This window comes from Notothenia rossii, assembly GCF_949606895.1.
Source record: "Notothenia rossii genome assembly, chromosome: 8".
NCBI lineage: Eukaryota > Metazoa > Chordata > Actinopteri > Perciformes > Nototheniidae > Notothenia > Notothenia rossii.
In genome coordinates, this window is record NC_136906.1 from 37,920,902 (window position 1) to 37,938,520 (window position 17,619).

At 42.5% G+C, this 17,619-nt stretch overlaps 3 protein-coding genes across 4 annotated transcripts; 1 reads left to right on the top strand and 2 right to left on the bottom strand.

The window, feature by feature from the left end:
* Positions 1-368: 368 nt before the first annotated feature.
* On the bottom strand, positions 369-3,917 carry LOC307015045 (zinc finger protein 862-like). 2 transcript variants are annotated; one of them, XM_079643395.1, is made up of 6 exons: positions 3,298-3,917; positions 2,927-3,153; positions 2,440-2,804; positions 1,905-2,301; positions 1,491-1,799; positions 369-1,377 (listed from the first exon to the last, which is right to left on the bottom strand). In XM_079643395.1, the coding sequence occupies exons 1-6, from the start codon at positions 3,459-3,461 to the stop codon at positions 1,037-1,039; spliced, it is 1,803 nt and encodes a 600-aa protein (XP_079499521.1). In that variant the 5' UTR covers positions 3,462-3,917; the 3' UTR covers positions 369-1,036. The 2 variants fall into 2 exon arrangements, with proteins under 2 accessions (XP_079499521.1, XP_079499520.1); XM_079643394.1 differs by having other exon boundaries at positions 2,927-3,917.
* Positions 3,918-4,859: 942 nt separating this feature from the next.
* Positions 4,860-8,201, top strand: LOC307015046 (E3 SUMO-protein ligase ZBED1-like). Its single transcript, XM_079643396.1, has 2 exons — positions 4,860-6,992; positions 7,186-8,201. Exons 1-2 carry the CDS (start codon positions 5,757-5,759, stop codon positions 7,714-7,716), a joined length of 1,767 nt encoding a protein of 588 aa, XP_079499522.1. The 5' UTR covers positions 4,860-5,756; the 3' UTR covers positions 7,717-8,201.
* Positions 7,769-13,239, bottom strand: LOC307016186 (uncharacterized protein; the record flags this gene model as incomplete). Its single annotated transcript, XM_079645223.1, has 3 exons — positions 7,769-10,225; positions 10,390-10,655; positions 10,779-13,239. The coding sequence occupies 2 exons, from the start codon at positions 13,237-13,239 to the stop codon at positions 10,414-10,416; spliced, it is 2,703 nt and encodes a 900-aa protein (XP_079501349.1). The 3' UTR covers positions 7,769-10,225; positions 10,390-10,413.
* Positions 13,240-17,619: the final 4,380 nt, after the last annotated feature.

Here is a 17,619-nt window from a genome sequence, read left to right on the forward strand (position 1 = left end):
CTCATTCTCGTAGCAACTCGAGAGCCACATCAAGAAGTTCATTCCTCTCTTCTATCAAAAGACAAGAAGCCGCTGCTGAAATTGCTGCAAATGAAGCGACTTTAGAAGTAATGCTCGAACAGGAACAACAGATCGAAGAACTTAATATACTGAAGCTGCTCAGTTAATAGCCAAACAGGAGGCAGAAAATGCTGAGAGGCGAAGAGAGTTACAAGCCAAGCCAGGGCTTGACATTAACTTTTTGAGCCACTTGTCCTTCGGACAAGTGGCTCAGCCATTTTACTTGTCCGAAGGCTAAACCCACTTGTCCGAAATTTACTTGTGAAAATAAAAGCCTATTAAAAAAAATGAATAAAACCGACAAGAGATTTGGACAATTAATATGATTTAATAACTTAATCAGGCACATTTTATAACATAAACAGTCTGGCATAAAACGCCATTCGATTGCATACCCAAAGTAATTAGCTATTTATAATACTTTATACTTATAGCACATGCATAAGATGGTCTCTTTTGAAAGGTAACATTCTGAAGTTTCTTACACAATAAAGAAAAATCACTTTGGGTGCTTATAAAAAATATCATGCTATGTAATCATGTTAAACATTTATGTTTAAAAATATCACTTTGAGTGCTAATGTAAAAGAGAAACAGGTTTGAACACACTGAAATAAAATAGTTGCTCCTTACTTTTGTGTTCTGAGAGGTAGGAGCTGGAAAACATAACGGTTCCATAGCCTGAAAACTTAATCATACAGGTCCAAAGTCTATAAAAATCCCATGGAAAATTTGTGTATTTTGTAATGTGTGTACCGCAATAATTCCAAAATGGCCTTCCGCTGCCATTCATTCAGAACGATTGAAAGGCGGCAAATTTCGGCTGCCTCCAAATGAGTTTACAAAACGAAATGAAAAATAAACGTTCTTCAAAAATGTATTGGTTGCACGGCAAAAAATGCAGTCCGGAGCCGGGCAAAGTGCTCACGCTGCTGCCCTGTGTTGAAAATAAGTCTTGTGCCATAATACTGATTGATCACTCCTCCAGCTCATCTTCACTCCCCATCAACACCAGCTCATCCTCCTCATCTCCCCTCTCTCTTGACGACCAGGGGTTAAACCCTGGTCTACGCCTGCGCAGGCTTGATGTCCACCATCGCTGGGCAGCTGAGGCTGCATCAAAGTCTTCCAGAGCGGGACCTTGGATGGAGATGAACATGAGCCTCTGGAGTTGAGCGGTGGTAAGGCTTGACCTCCAGTCGGTCTTGACTCGCTTCATTGTAGAGAAGCCACGTTCGCACACTGCAGTGGAGACCGGGAGAACCATATAGATCTCCATCAGATGACATAAGCAGCGGAACATGGCTCTCCTCTCCTCTGGGAATACAATGAGACAAAAATATATGAATTAATTTCCTTCAAGAAATTCTACTTTCTGCTTTTTTTTGGTAACTTTTAAAATACACACTTAACATTATACTGACACACACCTGATTGCAGGACACTGAGAAAAATGTCCCTCATTGGAACAGCTGACCGCCTGAGAGCGAAGCTCTTATACTGGGCATACTCGGCTATAACCTCCTCTGGTGTAATCCCTGCCTTGGCCAAGAGCTCCTTGTAAAATCCAGATAGGCTCTTCATTTCTTCCTGACCATGCTGAGTGAAGGTCTCTGTTGCCACAGCATCAGTGTGGTCATACTTGGGCCAGCAAGAGGGATCTAGTGCCCTGAACTTAGCTACTATGCTGTCTTGATGCAAGTCCTTCAGACGCTCATCCAAGTGACTGATGACTGCATCTGTATGAGAATAAATGCACAATCACTACACTGACTTTGACACCTTTTAATACACCAGACACTATATATATATATATATTTTTTTTTATTTAAAAGGTGTCATACCTATCACTGCTGCCCTTTGTGGCTCAAGCGTGGAGGAAGAAGCCCTGTTCAGTTGGACACCCTTGTAGCATCCGGATCCATTGCTCTGCTCCACAAAGGTCTCCATGTACAGCCCCATTCTGGTCTTAAGGGAGGACAGGTTCCAGAAACACCTCTCCTGGCTCTCCACCGCCTCACACACTGTCACACTATCCTTTTGAAAAACCTTGGAAAGGGTGGCAAGGTGGTCAAGGACATCACAGAGGAAGTGGAGGAAGAGGACACTGCCGTAGTCCTTCAAATAGCTGGACACCTTCTTGGCCCTTCCTGTCACAGCAGCCGATGGTTTGGGCCGACGTTCGAGGCTTGCCATGTCCTCAAAGTGTGCCAGGATCACAGGAAAGCTATCACACAATACCTGAAATGGTTAAAAATATATATATATATATATAGTTTTAAAGTTATACTGACAACACGGTTTGTGAAAACAATTAAATAAATAAAATCTATAATATTAAATATGCCACAATACTGCACATGTAACCACTGCATCTACCTTGGCTGCACGGTGAACATAGGGCACCCAGCGGGCCCCATGTAGCGTGGTGGGCTTCAGTACCTTCTCCTCCATGGCCTCCGCAATCATCCGGAGCTCACGAAGTGCTTTTGGAGCATAATGGTACTGCTCATAGATGCTGCATAGGGTCGCCTGAAGCTGTTGCATCTTAGGGTTTTCTTTGATCGCACTGACCACGCCCAACTCCAGACGATGAGCGATGCAATGGATGGGTATGAGATGCGGGACTTGCTCTTTGAGGCGAGTAGCAACACCTGTCCTGCATCCAACATTGACTGCTGCACCATCACTCCCAAAGCCCACCAGACGCTCCCTCCAATCCACCAAGCCAGCCACACTAAAAGCTGAACAAAAGAAAAGACATCAGCATAGAGAACACAGAAGCAATAACTCCCAATACAGAAGCAATAATGAACTTATATGCTACAGTACCGTAAAAAAGGTTTGATAAAAAAACATTTCTCACCTGCATAAACAGCTTCCAGCACACCAGCTGCATTTGCATGCTTAACGTCCTCAATTTTCAAATATGAATTGATGGGACCCTCCGTGTCCATGTATCGAACGTACACCAACTCGTTCTCTAGGGTGGCTGTATCGGTGGCTCCATCAATCATAACTGAGAAGTATTTAGCCAATTTCAGCTTCTGCAGTAGTTTCTCCAGCTCCATTTCATAAATAATAACAACAAACCTGATGGGGGAGAGACAGCAATACAAATTGTTATGGTGTTGTTTTGGAAAGTCAGAATCAAAGCAAGACGAAAAACACTGAAATAATGCATCTTTGCTTGTTCTTTTTGACTGCCTATAAATGAACATTTTGTGAATATCATACCGTTCACAAGCCTTGTTGGACGCATAGCAGTTGGGAAGTTGTCCTCCCGTCCTGTTTATTAACCCATGTAGGGTTGTGAAGTGGGTGAAGGGCTGTTCTGTTCTGGCTACATAATAAGCAGCATGCATTATGTTGGTCATTTTAACCAACATTGTCTCCTCCATCCTGTGGAGCCCTGTGAGGACAGGTGGCAGTGGAGCATCAGGTCCCCTCTGTCTGGCTCTGTCTGCAGCTTCAGTAAGCTGGTGTCGCTTACTTAGAGCATGAGTTGACAAGGTGTCATATCGGAATGACCCGGTTCCTTTAAACAAGGACGAGGACCTGGATTTGAAAAATGGAAATGAATTAACATAATTGAACACACCCTACTGGACTATAATACGGGGATAATAATACGGGGATCCGTTACAGTCATTATTATCTGAATTTCATTGGCTACACAAACGGCCAATCATTTCCAGCGTCAGTCGGATTGATGATCTAATGTTTTACACACAACGATAACCATTTTTGCATAGCAGCAGCTTGCTCTAGCACAGTTATTAATGTCTCGAGTCGTGACCGTTAGCTTGTGAGAACGTTAGGAATAGTCTGCCTATACGTTTTACACTATAGTCAAATCAAATCACGAAAAGACTTGATATCTGATCATCAACATAACCACTCCTTCCTCTGTCCACTCCAATAACACAACAAACGACCACCTAATAATAACGTCGACATCAATAATATCATAGAACACATTAAATAGCTTACGTTATCTAGATAATGTTATATAGCATTTTACACAACGTTTGTCAACTGTGAACGTCAGTCAGGATAACTAGCTAGACTACACAGTTCAGTTTATTTCGAATCTCATCATCTTCACACATCAGATAAATAGTCAATTATCTAACGTTAGCAAAAATAAAAGTTGTCACTTACGTGTCTGCAATGTCGGGCAAACTGCGGCAGGTTGAACAGTACATGATATGCTCTTCTCCTGCTTCTTCGGTGTACCGGAGCCAAGGAAACTTCTCGGTCCATGATGGAAGGAAGTTTCTTTTGCGTTTTGTTTCATAATCTAATTTGGAGGCAGCCGATTTTTCAGGATCTCGCCTAGGTCGCTTTCCTGGGGCTTGGTTTGCTTTTGGCGCCTGCAGCCAGGACATCTTGAACTCATTACTCACTGACTGGATATCGAGGATAGATGAGTCGCGAGCGTGACAGCGCATACACACCAGCCGCGCAAGCAGGCACTCGCGGGTTCGTGTTCACACCAATTTCCCGCGGGTCAAATATTTCTACCAATCACTGCAGTCATAATATTGACGTACAGGTACGGAGATTGCGACACTGCGAGACAGGCACTTCAGATGGAATAACGTTACTATTTCGTTTGGGTGATTTCCCCCCCCCCCCCAAAAATGCACTTGTCCGTTCGGACAAGTTAAACTGTATTATGCTTGTCCGACCATTTTTTTTACTTGTCCCGGACAATCGGACAAGCCTTAATGTCAAGCCCTGCAAGCGCAGACAACTAGAGCGATTAGAAACAATGAAGAAGCTAAAAGCTGCAAAGGCGAGACATCAAGTATATGAACAGAATGCATGCTCAGACGAAGAAATTAGCGAGCTGCTCCATCAACATGTTCCTCTGGTTGTGAAAGAAGAACTCAAGCATAAAAGCAGTGAACTGCAAAACCACTCACCACCTCAAGCTGTGACACAACAAAAACAAGAAGACAGTACTTCAGCTCTTATCAGAGCTCTTGCAGAGTCCATCAGTGCAAGTCGTCTACCTGTACCTGAACCTACAATGTTCAGTGGTGACCCACTGAGGTTCAATGACTGGAAGATCTCCTTTCGTACACTCGTTGACAGGAAACACATCCCAGTTGAAGAAAATATATACTATCTAAGAAAGTATGTGGGTGGACCCGCCAAGAAGGCCATAGAGAGCTACTTCCTGCTAGGCTCAGAGTCAGCCTATCATGCCGCGTGGACCATCCTAGAAGAGAGGTACGGTAATCCTTTCCTCATTGCTAAGGCCTTCAGAGATAAGCTTGATGCATGGCCCAAGATAAGTTCCAAAGACAGCGTAGAACTTCAAGAGCTCTCTGACTTCCTTCACAGCTGTGAGGCTGCCATGTCACAGATCAAAGGACTTGAGATTCTTAACGACTGCTACGAAAACCAAAATATGCTTGCTAAACTTCCAGACTGGTTGACCTCAAGTTGGAACAGAAGGGTCACAGAAATGGAAGAACAAAATCACACGTTCCCAATAGGGATGTTAACGGTTAATCGACTATCGATTAATTGTCGAAAAGAATTTACTCGATTAAATTAAATTAATTGTGACTAATTGAACATTGTAATCTAAGACCGTTTCCCACAGGACGTACTTGAACGTGACCCGAGATTCTCGCGAGACCTGTCACAAACTTGAGGCGGCAAAAAAACTAAAACAAACAATGATGAGGCGGTCAAAACGGAGTGGAGTGTGGGAGCATTTTAGATTAATTAACGATGAAAAAGACGCACAATGCAAACTTTGCGGTGCTACATTTAAATACAACAGCTCTACAAGTTCGTTAAGATACCACCTGAACAACTTGCATGTAACGTTAGCCATTCCGTCGCCTTCACAACCTACAATTGCTGCTGTGCTGGGAAGGCGAGTATGCGACCAAAGAAAAGCAGACGGCATTACTCAGAGAATTTGCGGGATGATTGAAAGAGATATAATGCCAATTAGCACCACCGAGGCCGAGGGATTTCGGGAGCTGATACAATTCATGGAGCCAGGATATAACATCCCTTCGCGAGCGACCGTGACTTCCAACTTTGAAGCACGCTACGAAATTAAGAAGGCTAAGCTAAAAACATGTTTGTCCGCGGCTAATGTGGCTCTGACGACGGATTGTTGGACAGCACTGACTACAGAAAGCTACATCACGATTACTTGCCACTATATTGAAAACGACTGGCAGGTAAAGTCGGCAGTCCTTCTTACGGAGAGCTTATCCGAGAGACATACAGCTGATAATTTAGCTGCCAAACTGAACCAGGCTGTGGAGTCATGGGGACTCACCGGCCGTGTAGTAGCCTGTGTGCACGACAACGCTCGGAACATTGTTTCAGCAAACAACCCCGCACGAGTCAGTTGGAAATCAGTGTGTTGCTTTGCTCATACTTTAAATCTGGCCGTCAATGACGGATTCGCTGCTGCTGGTGTCAACCGAGTAATTGGAGCTGCTGGCAGGCTGGTCAAGCACTTCAATCACAGCACACCAGCAACGAAAGCGCTAGAAGCAAAACAAAGACAAATGCAGCTACCAGCTCATCGGCTCATTCAGTCCTGTAAGACCAGGTGGAACTCTGTACATGCGATGTTTGGCAGACTCGTAGAACAGCGATGGGCCGTGTGTGCTGTGCTAACAGACCGCTCAGAGACCAAGCTTTCAGATGCGAGGACGCTGGAATTGAGAGACGACTTCTGGCAGCTTATGGAGGACATAGCGCCAGCACTAGAGGCTCTCCAATGTGCAACTACTGTAATGTCAGCAGAGACGGAGGTATCCATATCCAACACGTACCCCATCACATTTAGTCTGATTAACACGCATCTGAAGATGGCAAATGGAGACAGCAACAGAGTGGCGGAATTCAAATCTAAAGTGCGCACTTCGTTGGGGGAACGGATGAAGGTAAGCTATGGCCATTAATTAATTAAACTCTTCGATCACATTTGAGCTATATAACAGATTATGGGGTGAATCACTTATCACCAACACATTGTCACAGTGTAAACTGCGTTTTTATGCAGTTGTACCCTTGTCATGTCAAACCTTATTAAATAAAACTCTAATGCTAGCTTTCTCCTTTATTTAATTTTAACAGGTTGAGTCTGAAGACCTCACATCAACAACACCAATGATAGCAACGATGCTGGACCCACGGCATAAGCACCTGGGATTTCTAAGCCCAGCAAGCAGGATCTCAGCTAATACCAAACTGCTTGAACTGGCTATGGAACATGTGGACTCCACATCAACAAATGAAGCCACCACTGGAGATGATGTGCCAGTCCAGGGAGCTACACTTCAGAGACACACTTCTGCTATGACTCTTCTACTGGGTGAAAACTATACCACCAGCAGCAACGATGACATTAAAGAGGAAGTGGACATGTTTCTGAAGGATGCCTCACCACTCCTTGATTCCAGTCCCACAGAATGGTGGAAAGTCAATGAAGGAAGATTTCCGAGGCTGGCAAATGTGGCACGACGATATCTGTGCATACCGGGCACGTCTGTCCCATCAGAACGTGTATTCTCAGCAGCTGGCCTGACTGTAAACAGGCTGCGCACACGACTTACTCCTGACCACGTTAATATGCTTATTTTCTTGAACAAAAATAGAGGGGTCTAGGTCAGGAGCCTATTCAAAACACATTGAGACAGGAATGTTTTTGTTTCAGGAGAGGTAGCCTATATCTTCATTTGAGTGTTCTAAGGGTCGCCCTCTAATGTTACTGTCACCTTCCTCAGGGATGATTTAAGTTGTGTTCAGAATATATTTGAAGTTTCCAGGGCTAGTTATCTTACTGTTACCTTTCTCAGACCAAAGGGGATTATAAATGCTGCTGCTAATGTTTCAAGTTTTACATATGTAGTTAACCAGATTATAATTTGTAGGCTTAATATTGTGTAGGCTAGGCCTACCCATATTGTTTAGATTTCTATTTAAAATTAATTTTATTTTGCTTAATGTTTCACATGCGACAGGTGAGCCAGTGCACAATTATTTTTTTATGTATTTGAATTTTCTGTGCTTAATTTATTTTGTTAAACTACATAAATGCCATTATCTGCACATTATCCTAACTGGTACAATAAAACATCAATTGTGCAATATAGCATGCATTTTTATTCAGTAAATAAGCAATATTTACATTACATTACATTACATTACATTGCATTTAGCTGACGCTTTTATCCAAAGCGACTTACAATAAGTGCATTCGACCAGGAAGATACAACCTTTAAGAAAACAGAATCATATAAGTCCATCAGGTTTCATAGAGCCAAACATTTCAAGTGCTACTCAACTGGCATTTAGAAAGCCAGCCCTTTATTAGTATATAAGTGCTTTGTTAGTAATTCTATCGCTATTTAGCTTTTTATGTTAAAGACACTATCGATACAGTGAGAAATTTACATTCTCAGGAAAAAAGCCGTTTATATCAGTTAATCGTTAATCGATCGATAAGGTCAATCAACTAATGATTAATGAATTAATCGATAATTTGCATCCCTAGTTCCCAACCTTCAGCCAGTTTGTTACATTTCTCACACGTGAAGCCAAAATAGCTTGCAACCCAATAACATCTCTCCATGCTCTAAAATCAAGAGAAAGCGAAAAAGGCAAGATTTTAACAAATAGAAGTCCTGTATCAAACGTATTGACTACAGAGACAAATGAAACAGCAGACGCCACAAACTGTCTTTTCTGTGAGAAGGCAGGACACGGTCTGCATGAATGTTACAAATTCAGGAATGAGACAATCTCTGAGCGAGTCAAGTTTGTTCAAGAGAAGAAGTTGTGCTTTGGCTGTTTACAATCTGGCCATCGCTCAAAGGAATGTCAAAACAGAAAGATGTGCGAAACATGCGAAAAGGGACATCCAACTTGTCTCCACGACATTCGCACCAGAGAAGAAAGAATGTCAACTAACCATGATGGTGCAAGAGAAAGCACAATGGAACATCCACAAAGTAAAACGGCAAGCACACCACATGAGGCAACATCCAATACAGTCTTCCAGAATGTTAAAGACCCCCATACATCCACAATCGTTCCAGTATGGGTGTCAGCCACAAGTGAGCCACATATAGTCCATGGGCCAGACCAGATTTTGGTACCACTCAGAGTGGCAAAGTCTAGTAACATTTTTTGAAAAGGTACATGTCCATAGATGATATTTTGGTATGATAACCCATCCTAAGTGGTAGCTTTTTGACAGTTATCAGCTCATAAAGTTATCAACCCCCTGCAAAAAATAGGCCTCTAAACGCCGGGGGCATATTTTGTTTTGTGCTCATTTTCAGAACTTTACTCATATGTTATGAGGGCATGTTTGGTAGCATTTTAAAGTGTACAATCCTAGCTTTCATTTAGACCTAGTTTTGGGCCTATCTAAAAAATATAAAGGTCACATGGTCAAAGGTCAAACTGTCTCAACAACATTTTTTCCACTATTTTCGCCTAAACTGTAGTCTTTTTTATAGCACTGTGAAATGTAGGAACAGCACTGACACAAATAACAAAAACTGAAATACTCACAGGACTGTAACAATTCAGGAAATGTATAATCTTCCCATAATATCCTGCTATGAGGGAGGATATGGGTCTTTAAGTGGAACATGGGCCCAGGCGAGAATTGACAATAACTGCTAATTATTTGGTATTTGTCACAGAGTTTTTATTTAGATTTGCCCTAATCATCACATCCATCATCATCATAGTCCACAGTGAAGACACAACTTCTTCATCCTCCTCCACCCTCTGATTTGTGCATTTTTGAAAACATTGAACATCTGAAGTCAGCGTTAAGAGCGTTAAGGTGGGGTGGGGGTGGTGGGGCATGGTGGGGCGTCAGGTTTTAAATTCTCTTTAAATACTTTTCAAAAAACTTTACAAACATATGGGTTTTTGTTATAATGTTAATAGAAATGTAAGAAGAATCCCTCAGAGTGTAAACACTGAAACATGAACTATACTGTGTGTGTATCAGACGGCCAAGTGCAGGGGAGTTCCTGTGGTGTGTGTGGGCGGAGGGGCAGTGTTCGGAGGAGGAGGACAGGGAGTGGGAGGTGGCCTCCTTCTGCAGCTCCGCTCTTAGGATCAGCAGCTCCTTCAGCGTCTGATGCACCAGCACCTGGAGCACATGGGGCACAGGAATAAAAACTACAGGAACATTTGCACAATAACTTTTTTCTGTATCCTATATAGATCGATCTTTATCTTTATTCTATTTTATTTTATCTTATTTTATTTAAATCTTTAATTTATCGCTACCTTTTACTATTTTTTGTATCTTACCTGGGGTCTCATGTGGGGGTTGCCCTAATCATCACATCCATCATCATCATCATCATCATCATAGTCCACAGTGAAGGCAACTTCTTCATCCTCCTCCACCCTCTGATTTGTGCATTTTTGAAGTTTGCACATTTCTGTGCACTTGAAGTTGTTGGCGAGGCAGGAGCAGCCTGGAAGCCTACAGGTCTTTACACACTTGCAGGCCATGAGCTCCAAGACAGCCTTTGGAGCTGGGAGCCCTCGCATCCAGTCCAACACCAGCATACCTACAGTAAAAGAAGAAGTGTAAGATCCAAGTCACACACTTTCCATGTCTCATCTACTTCACTAAAGAACTGAAATGTACAGAAATTACCTATACTGTTGCAGTGAATTTACTAAAAGCATACCTTTGACGTCTGTTTTCCATCCATAACCTTTTGGCTCTGGTATGCCTGGTTGTCCTTCCAGACATTGCCTCCATACTGCTGCCTGGTAATTTGCGCGCTGTGTATGCAGCTGTAAGCAGTCCCTGCAAGGCGGAAGAAGGCTTGACTCCATTTCACCCCTTTTGGTGCAGAACATCAGGTACCGAAGGTCGTTCACATCACATATGTCGGATGATGGTGCATACATCTGACACACAAAGGATTCCATGGCTCTGTGTAAGTGCTCTGATACATCCCATGATGTTCCCAGGGATTTGAAGCCCTCTTGATATGTCCTGTTTCCTTTAACAAGTTTGAAAGCACAGAGTTTCCCTCTTCCTGCAAAAGCACTCACACTATCACAACCTGTAAAGGCATGGAGACCTACAAGAGCATCACAGAGATCATCTCCATGGAGTTCAGCAAGGGTGCTAATGTTGATGTATCTTGTTCTATTCTGACTCCCACATTTCAGGTACATGGTGCAGTTTATCTTCTTACAGTTCCCTAAGCAAAGGACCATGACATCTGTGTCCTCACTCACAATCACTGTAGTTTTATAGCCATTCTGGCTGGCATGAGCAGCATGTAGGAGCATGCGGGTGTCTGCCTCCTCATGGGAACACTTTAACTCCATCACAACTTTCACATCTTTGTTCTTAAGACAATAGCATGTCTCTCCACATGTTACAAAAAGCTGCTTTTCTTGAAGCTTCACCTGGTTTTCTGGCAGCTTCCACTGGTCCACAATGAACTTGATCAAGGCAGTTTTGCTCTCTGGATTGCTTAAGAGTTTTCTCCACTGCACAACATTGTGTCCCGGGGCAATGTTCTTCCATTGAGTGCTACTTGTTGCACCTCGATTGTCTCTCTCAGCATTCTTGATGGATGTTTTCCTGTACACATCAAACACCACATCTATTCGTGTACTCTTTCCTCCTTCATGCAAAGCAAAGTTCAGCACAGAACCAGCAATCTCTCCAAAAGTCTTGCCATCACCTTTCAGTTTCTGAACAAGGCTCATTCCATCAATGATGCATGCAGAGAGATTTCCAATATCTTCAACTGCTGATGCTGATTTCTCTAACTCTCTAGCAAGAGCGGCCTTATTGGTCTTTCGCAGCGAACCGTCTGGATTTGAAAGTGACCAAGGCAGTGGACCAAGTGGATGAGCCAGGACATCTTTAATGTGAAGACTTCTACTTTGTGAAACAATTATCATATGCCCAAAGAGATTTCTGTCTGCTTTCAATATCAACTCCTTGTTTTGTTTTTGATTTCCTCTGTCTCTTTTTGTGAGGCTTGAGAATGTCTTCAGATTCTGTTTTTTCATTCTGTCGTGGAATTTGGTTTCTGGTGATTCTTTTTCCAAACGCTCACTTCTGAACTTCTGATATGCTTCCTCTCCAGTCTGGTGAGCTTGCAGCAGATCACTGGCTATGTCTGGTGACACAGCGATTCCTGTGGAAAGACTGATGATGTCAGACTGATCTGGACTGAGAGGGTTTACCCAGCTATTTTTCATAAGCTCTACAAAGGCATTCACATCAGCCCTGTCCTTCTCTATTCTGGTCTTCTGTAGATCGTGATGACTGAAACTGCCTGTAGTTTTGGTGCCTGTCATGTTCCTGAGTTGCCTTAGGTACTGACTTCTGTTTTCTGAAGTGAGATAGTATCTGGTGACTGCTCCTGCTTTTAGGCTGAAACCCTTGGTTCCTCCAGCAGTCTGGGTGTCCTTGTTTATGGTCTCCTCAATTGTCTGGTCAACTGGAATCTTTCCAAAGGGATTGTTCCCACTGAGCTGGACAGACAAACCACCCTTTGCAATGTGTGCATGAACAGCAGGATTATCAGTCTCCAGGCGAGACATTTGTGCATAGTAGTATGTCAGATATCTGGCATAGTTGATCCTATCATATGCAAAGCACCATGGAATGATGGCTCTTATTGCTGTAAGATGCATCATCCAATTTCCCTCTCGTGATGCTCGAATTAGACAAAGCAGAATCTCAACCATGTCCACATAGGACATCCAGAAGGCAGACAGGGGACCATTGTCTTTTCTGAGGAAGCTGAGGTACTCATTAAATTGTGTCAGAATACGCTGACATGAATCCTGCTTGAGAGTTTCCTCAAATCTTGTCTGTGTTAATTCTTCACACAGGTTGTTGGCAGTTTGCAGAGTTGTTTCCAGGTGAATAATATCATCCTGGTAATTCTCTTCTAACCAAGGTTGAAAACCTTCCCATGCTAGTCTCAAGAAAGCCTCATAGAGCAGTTTGTGGAGCCTTACTGCACGATTATACTTGTGCCCATCAATAACTGCTGAGACTGAGCCGTCAGCTATCACTCCTGCTTCTATGCAAAGGTCTCTTAGACCAGCATCTCCAAACCGTTGGCCAATTGTTGCCATGAAGGCACAGGTGGTATGGAAGACTCCCATTCTAAGGATGATGTCCTTGAGTAGCTCCTGGTTTTTCCAAGTAATTTCAACAGCTTTGGCATACAATGCCTGGTCAAAGACAACAATTATGTTGTTAAGCTGCAGAGATTTCATGATGTTTAGTGACTGGAGAAGTATCTCATTTACTGTTGATAGCTGTGTAGCAGGAGCATTGATTGTAGGCAAATAGCCTATATTATCTTCTTGTACACATGTTTCACTGTGGGTGAGGATGTTGAACCCAGTCCAGCTACATATATCTTTGTTGGAAAGACGAGCCATCAGCCACATGTGGTTTTTGTCTGCTGCATCCTTTAGACATGTGGTGTGATCAGTATCAATTGTCTGTACAAGAGGAGGGTTGGCACGCTCTCCTGCGTTGTAAATAGGAAGCATCATCTCAACTGCAACAATGCTTCTCATCTTGGTTTTTGGGATACAAGGCAAAGATCTGATCTCAGCAGAATGGTCAGTGATAGGCTTTGCTTGCACAGCGATTCCATTCACTCTGTGTGATGTCCCCTTGCCACTGATTGTTTCCTCCAGTCTGTCTATATTGTCCCATGCCAATGTTGTGAGCAGACCGGGTTTGATGTTTTGTGGTAATGGGATGGTGTCTTTACTTGCTGCTTGCTTCTGAAGACAGAGGGCCGTGTCTATTTCTTCTACCTGAGAATATTATACACTATGGCCGAGTCGGTTTAGCATCTGTATCAGTTCCACATTTCCAGTAAGAGATTTGACAGCAAAGGGCAATAAAATGTGTTTTGCAGGCTTAACTTTGCCAGAGGTAACAGCATAAACTAAATCTTGACCAAAGGATGCAGTGAGCCTTTGCACTCTCTGCGATGGGTTATCACTTCCTGTGGTTTTACCTGTTAGGAGTGTCTGGAGAAACTCTACTAGACACAGAGGAATGCTGTTCATCTTTTCCAGATCTGACACATGTGGTGGCCATGCCTGAGTAATATCCTGTTTCTGGATATCATTTCTGATCTTCAGTGCCACTTGTGATATCACATCACTGCCAGTATTTGATTTGAACAACTTCTGTTCCTCTTTAAGTTCATGGAAAACTTTTACAAGTTCATCCATTTTCAAATTGTCAGGATATACCAACAGCTTTCCTGTGTCATTTGGTGTGATATGTAAAGATGGACCAAATTCAGCTTCAACTCTGCGGCGTAAGTGTTTTTTTATTGAGGGTATCACCTGTGTTACACCACACTTGGCCATTTCTGTAACAAGCATATTAGTCAGGTCTGTGAATGCGACTACTGTATGATGTTCAATCAGTTCTTCTCTAATATATGCAAACACTTTAGAGAGTGCCATTTTTTCTGCTGCTTCATATGGGGACTCTATTTCATCCATGTTACTTTCATCAGTGTCTTTTTCTAGGTCCTTTGTGTAAGCTCTGTAGCAGGTTCTGTGGTAATGAGCTTCAGCTGCCACTAGCTCACGACTGACTGTGGCTAACAAAGTTGTATCCTTTTTCCTGATCGCTGCGCTCCTGATGGTGTCATCTGCTCTTAACTCTGCACATTTTGTCAGACTTTCTTTAGTTCTTTGACCTTTCAAATACTTGCTGACTTTGTCACAAAATATACACTTTGCTTCATAAACCCTTGATGGTTGTGGTTCTCGTCTAGTAAGCTCTCTTGAATCTTCTGGCAAACTATTTTCTGAAGAGCTTTCTTTTGCAACAATGCTGTCAAGCAGTTTCTTCATTGTAAAGATGCTTCGACATTTCCTGTGATAGAATAATGATGGTATGCTACCTTCAGGGAGGTCTTTGGCAAGATCGAGGATGGGGCTGTAGCCTCTTATTTTAGCTGCTCCCAGTAACGTGTTCCATGACTCTATATTTACAGGTGCCACAAGCTTTGAATTATCATCTGAACAGTGTATGACACATTCTGTCATGGGACACTTCGGCTCTGTCTCACTTTGTTCTGCCATACTTTTCTATTCTGTGATGTACATCCCCTGCAAACACAAACACAATAAATAAATCTAATGAGCTCACCACTGCTGTGATGTAAACTGAGGTACTCTAAAAGGCACATCTAAAATCACCATTGAGATGTCCATTTCATCATTCAATCAAAGCTACCTCCACGCACAGATTTCATGTTTTTGTGTGTGCATGTGTCTGTGTTCCCTTCTAATGATATAGGCCGTGTGTGTCTGTCTGTCTGTGCAGGTGACACTGCATCCTTCACTGAAGCTTAAACACATCAGGGCTCCATAAATAGGAGGGACATTTTAAGAGGTATGCACTATATAATGACATATTCATGAATATGTCATTATATAGTAATATATTTACCTAATATACATATATTAATGATTTTAATAAGGGGAAACATCAAAAGTAAACTGTGTAGGTGGCTAATTTTAGGATTCAATTTACCACAATATTGGGCCACCTAAAAAGAATGAACAGTAAGCTAAGCAAATAAATTACATTATATCCGATGGAGGCAATCCCAATATGTATTGAAAACAGATATACGTCAAGAAAGGGGTATTTATAACTAATTTATCAACATTTTTCAAGAAAGAATTGTCTGCTAGGCCACTCACCTCACAATTCTCCTCACAGGCAGGAACAGTGAAGCACCCCCAACAGCAACTGTCCACCCATCAAAAAAACTGTATGATTTTTAAACTGTAATATTTTTTAAATGCACAGTTGCAACAATTTAGCAACAATTTGAAATAACTGTCAGCCATTGGCTGTTCAAATTTAAAGGGCTAGGATGCTCAAACCTCCAGAGCTACTGTATGTACTTTGGACTGCTGCTGCTGATATTAGGGCAAAGATGTAAAGAAAACTAAATAAAATCTCTCATGGCCTGCAAGTGTGTGAAGACCTGTAGACTACCAGATTTCTCCTGCCTCACCAACAATCTTGACTGCACGAAAATGTGCAAACTGCAAACATGCACAAATCAGAGGGTTGAGGAGGATGAAGAAGTTGTCTTAACTCTGGACAACAACGATGATGATGATGATGATGATGATGATGATGATGATGATGATGATTAGGGCAAAGATATATAGAAATCTAAATAAAAACTCTGTGACAAATACCAAATAATTAGCAGTTATTGTCAATTCTCGCCTGGGCCCATGTTCCACTTAAAGACCCATATCCTCCCTCATAGCAGGATATTATGGGAAGATTAAACATTTCCTGAATTGTTACAGTCCTGTGAGTATTTCAGTTTTTGTTATTTGTGTCAGTGCTGTTCCTACATTTCACAGTGCTATAAAAAAGACTACAGTTTAGGCGAAAATAGTGGAAAAAATGTTGTTGAGACAGTTTGACCTTTGACCATGTGACCTTTATATTTTTTAGATAGGCCCAAAACTAGGTCTAAATGAAAGCTAGGATTGTACACTTTAAAATGCTACCAAACATGCCCTCATAACATATGAGTAAAGTTCTGAAAATGAGCACAAAACAAAATATGCCCCCGGCGTTTAGAGGCCTATTTTTTGCAGGGGGTTGATAACTTTATGAGCTGATAACTGTCAAAAAGCTACCACTTAGGATGGGTTATCATACCAAAATATCATCTATGGACATGTACCTTTTCAAAAAATGTTACTAGACTTTGCCACTCTGAGTGGTACCAAAAAGTCCAATTTTGGCCTCTGGCCCATGGACTAATAGGGAAATACTTGTGTATGCACTCCTCGATACACAGAGTGACACAAGCTTTATCCTTGAAGAAACGGCAAAGGCTCTTCGCACAAAGAACGAAGCAGTGCAGCTAAAGCTCTCCACAATGGCTTCAAGAAGCACAGTCGTGTCATGTAGGAAGCTAACTGTTCTCCAAGTGAGAGGATAATACCTCTGCCAGTAACCTACTCAAGAGAATTCATCCCTGCAAACAGAGACCATATTCCCACACCAGAGATTGCAAAGGCGTGGCCTCATCTTGAACACCTCGCAGATGAGATTGCTCCTCAGCAAAGCTGTGAAATTGGCCTGCTTATCGGCTACAACTGTCCTCAAGTTCTCGTCCCAAGAGAAGTAGTGCCTGGTGAAGAAAACCAGCCCTTTGCACAGAGAACAGATTTGGGCTGGAGTGTTGTCGGCTTTGGCAATCCCTGTCTCGACATTGGAGATATGATCGGAGTAAGTCACCAGGTAACCGTGAAGCAAGTGATGCCAAGTCTCCACTCTTCAAACCTCCCAAGGGAAGTACACTACGTCTGTAGAACACAGATTAAGGAAGTCTCACCTGCAGATGTCAGCGAGGTGCTGGAATCTGACTTTGTCGAAATAGCTTCTGAAGATAACCCTCCATATCAGGCCTCCAAAGGTCTCACAGCACAGCAACTTCAAGCCTCAAATTGGTTCAC

Coding starts and splice junctions, on each gene's coding strand:
- LOC307015046 (XM_079643396.1), top strand. CDS start 5,757: ATGATGAGGCGGTCAAAACGGAGTGGAGTGTGGGAGCATTTTAGATTA. Junction 6,993..7,185: donor CGTTGGGGGAACGGATGAAG/GTAAGCTATGGC, acceptor TAATTTTAACAG/GTTGAGTCTGAAGACCTCAC.
- LOC307015045 (XM_079643394.1), bottom strand. CDS start 3,461: ATGGAGGAGACAATGTTGGTTAAAATGACCAACATAATGCATGCTGCT. Junction 2,805..2,926: donor GCTGGAAGCTGTTTATGCAG/GTGAGAAATGTT, acceptor TCTTTTGTTCAG/CTTTTAGTGTGGCTGGCTTG. Junction 1,800..1,904: donor ACAAAGGGCAGCAGTGATAG/GTATGACACCTT, acceptor ATTCTCATACAG/ATGCAGTCATCAGTCACTTG.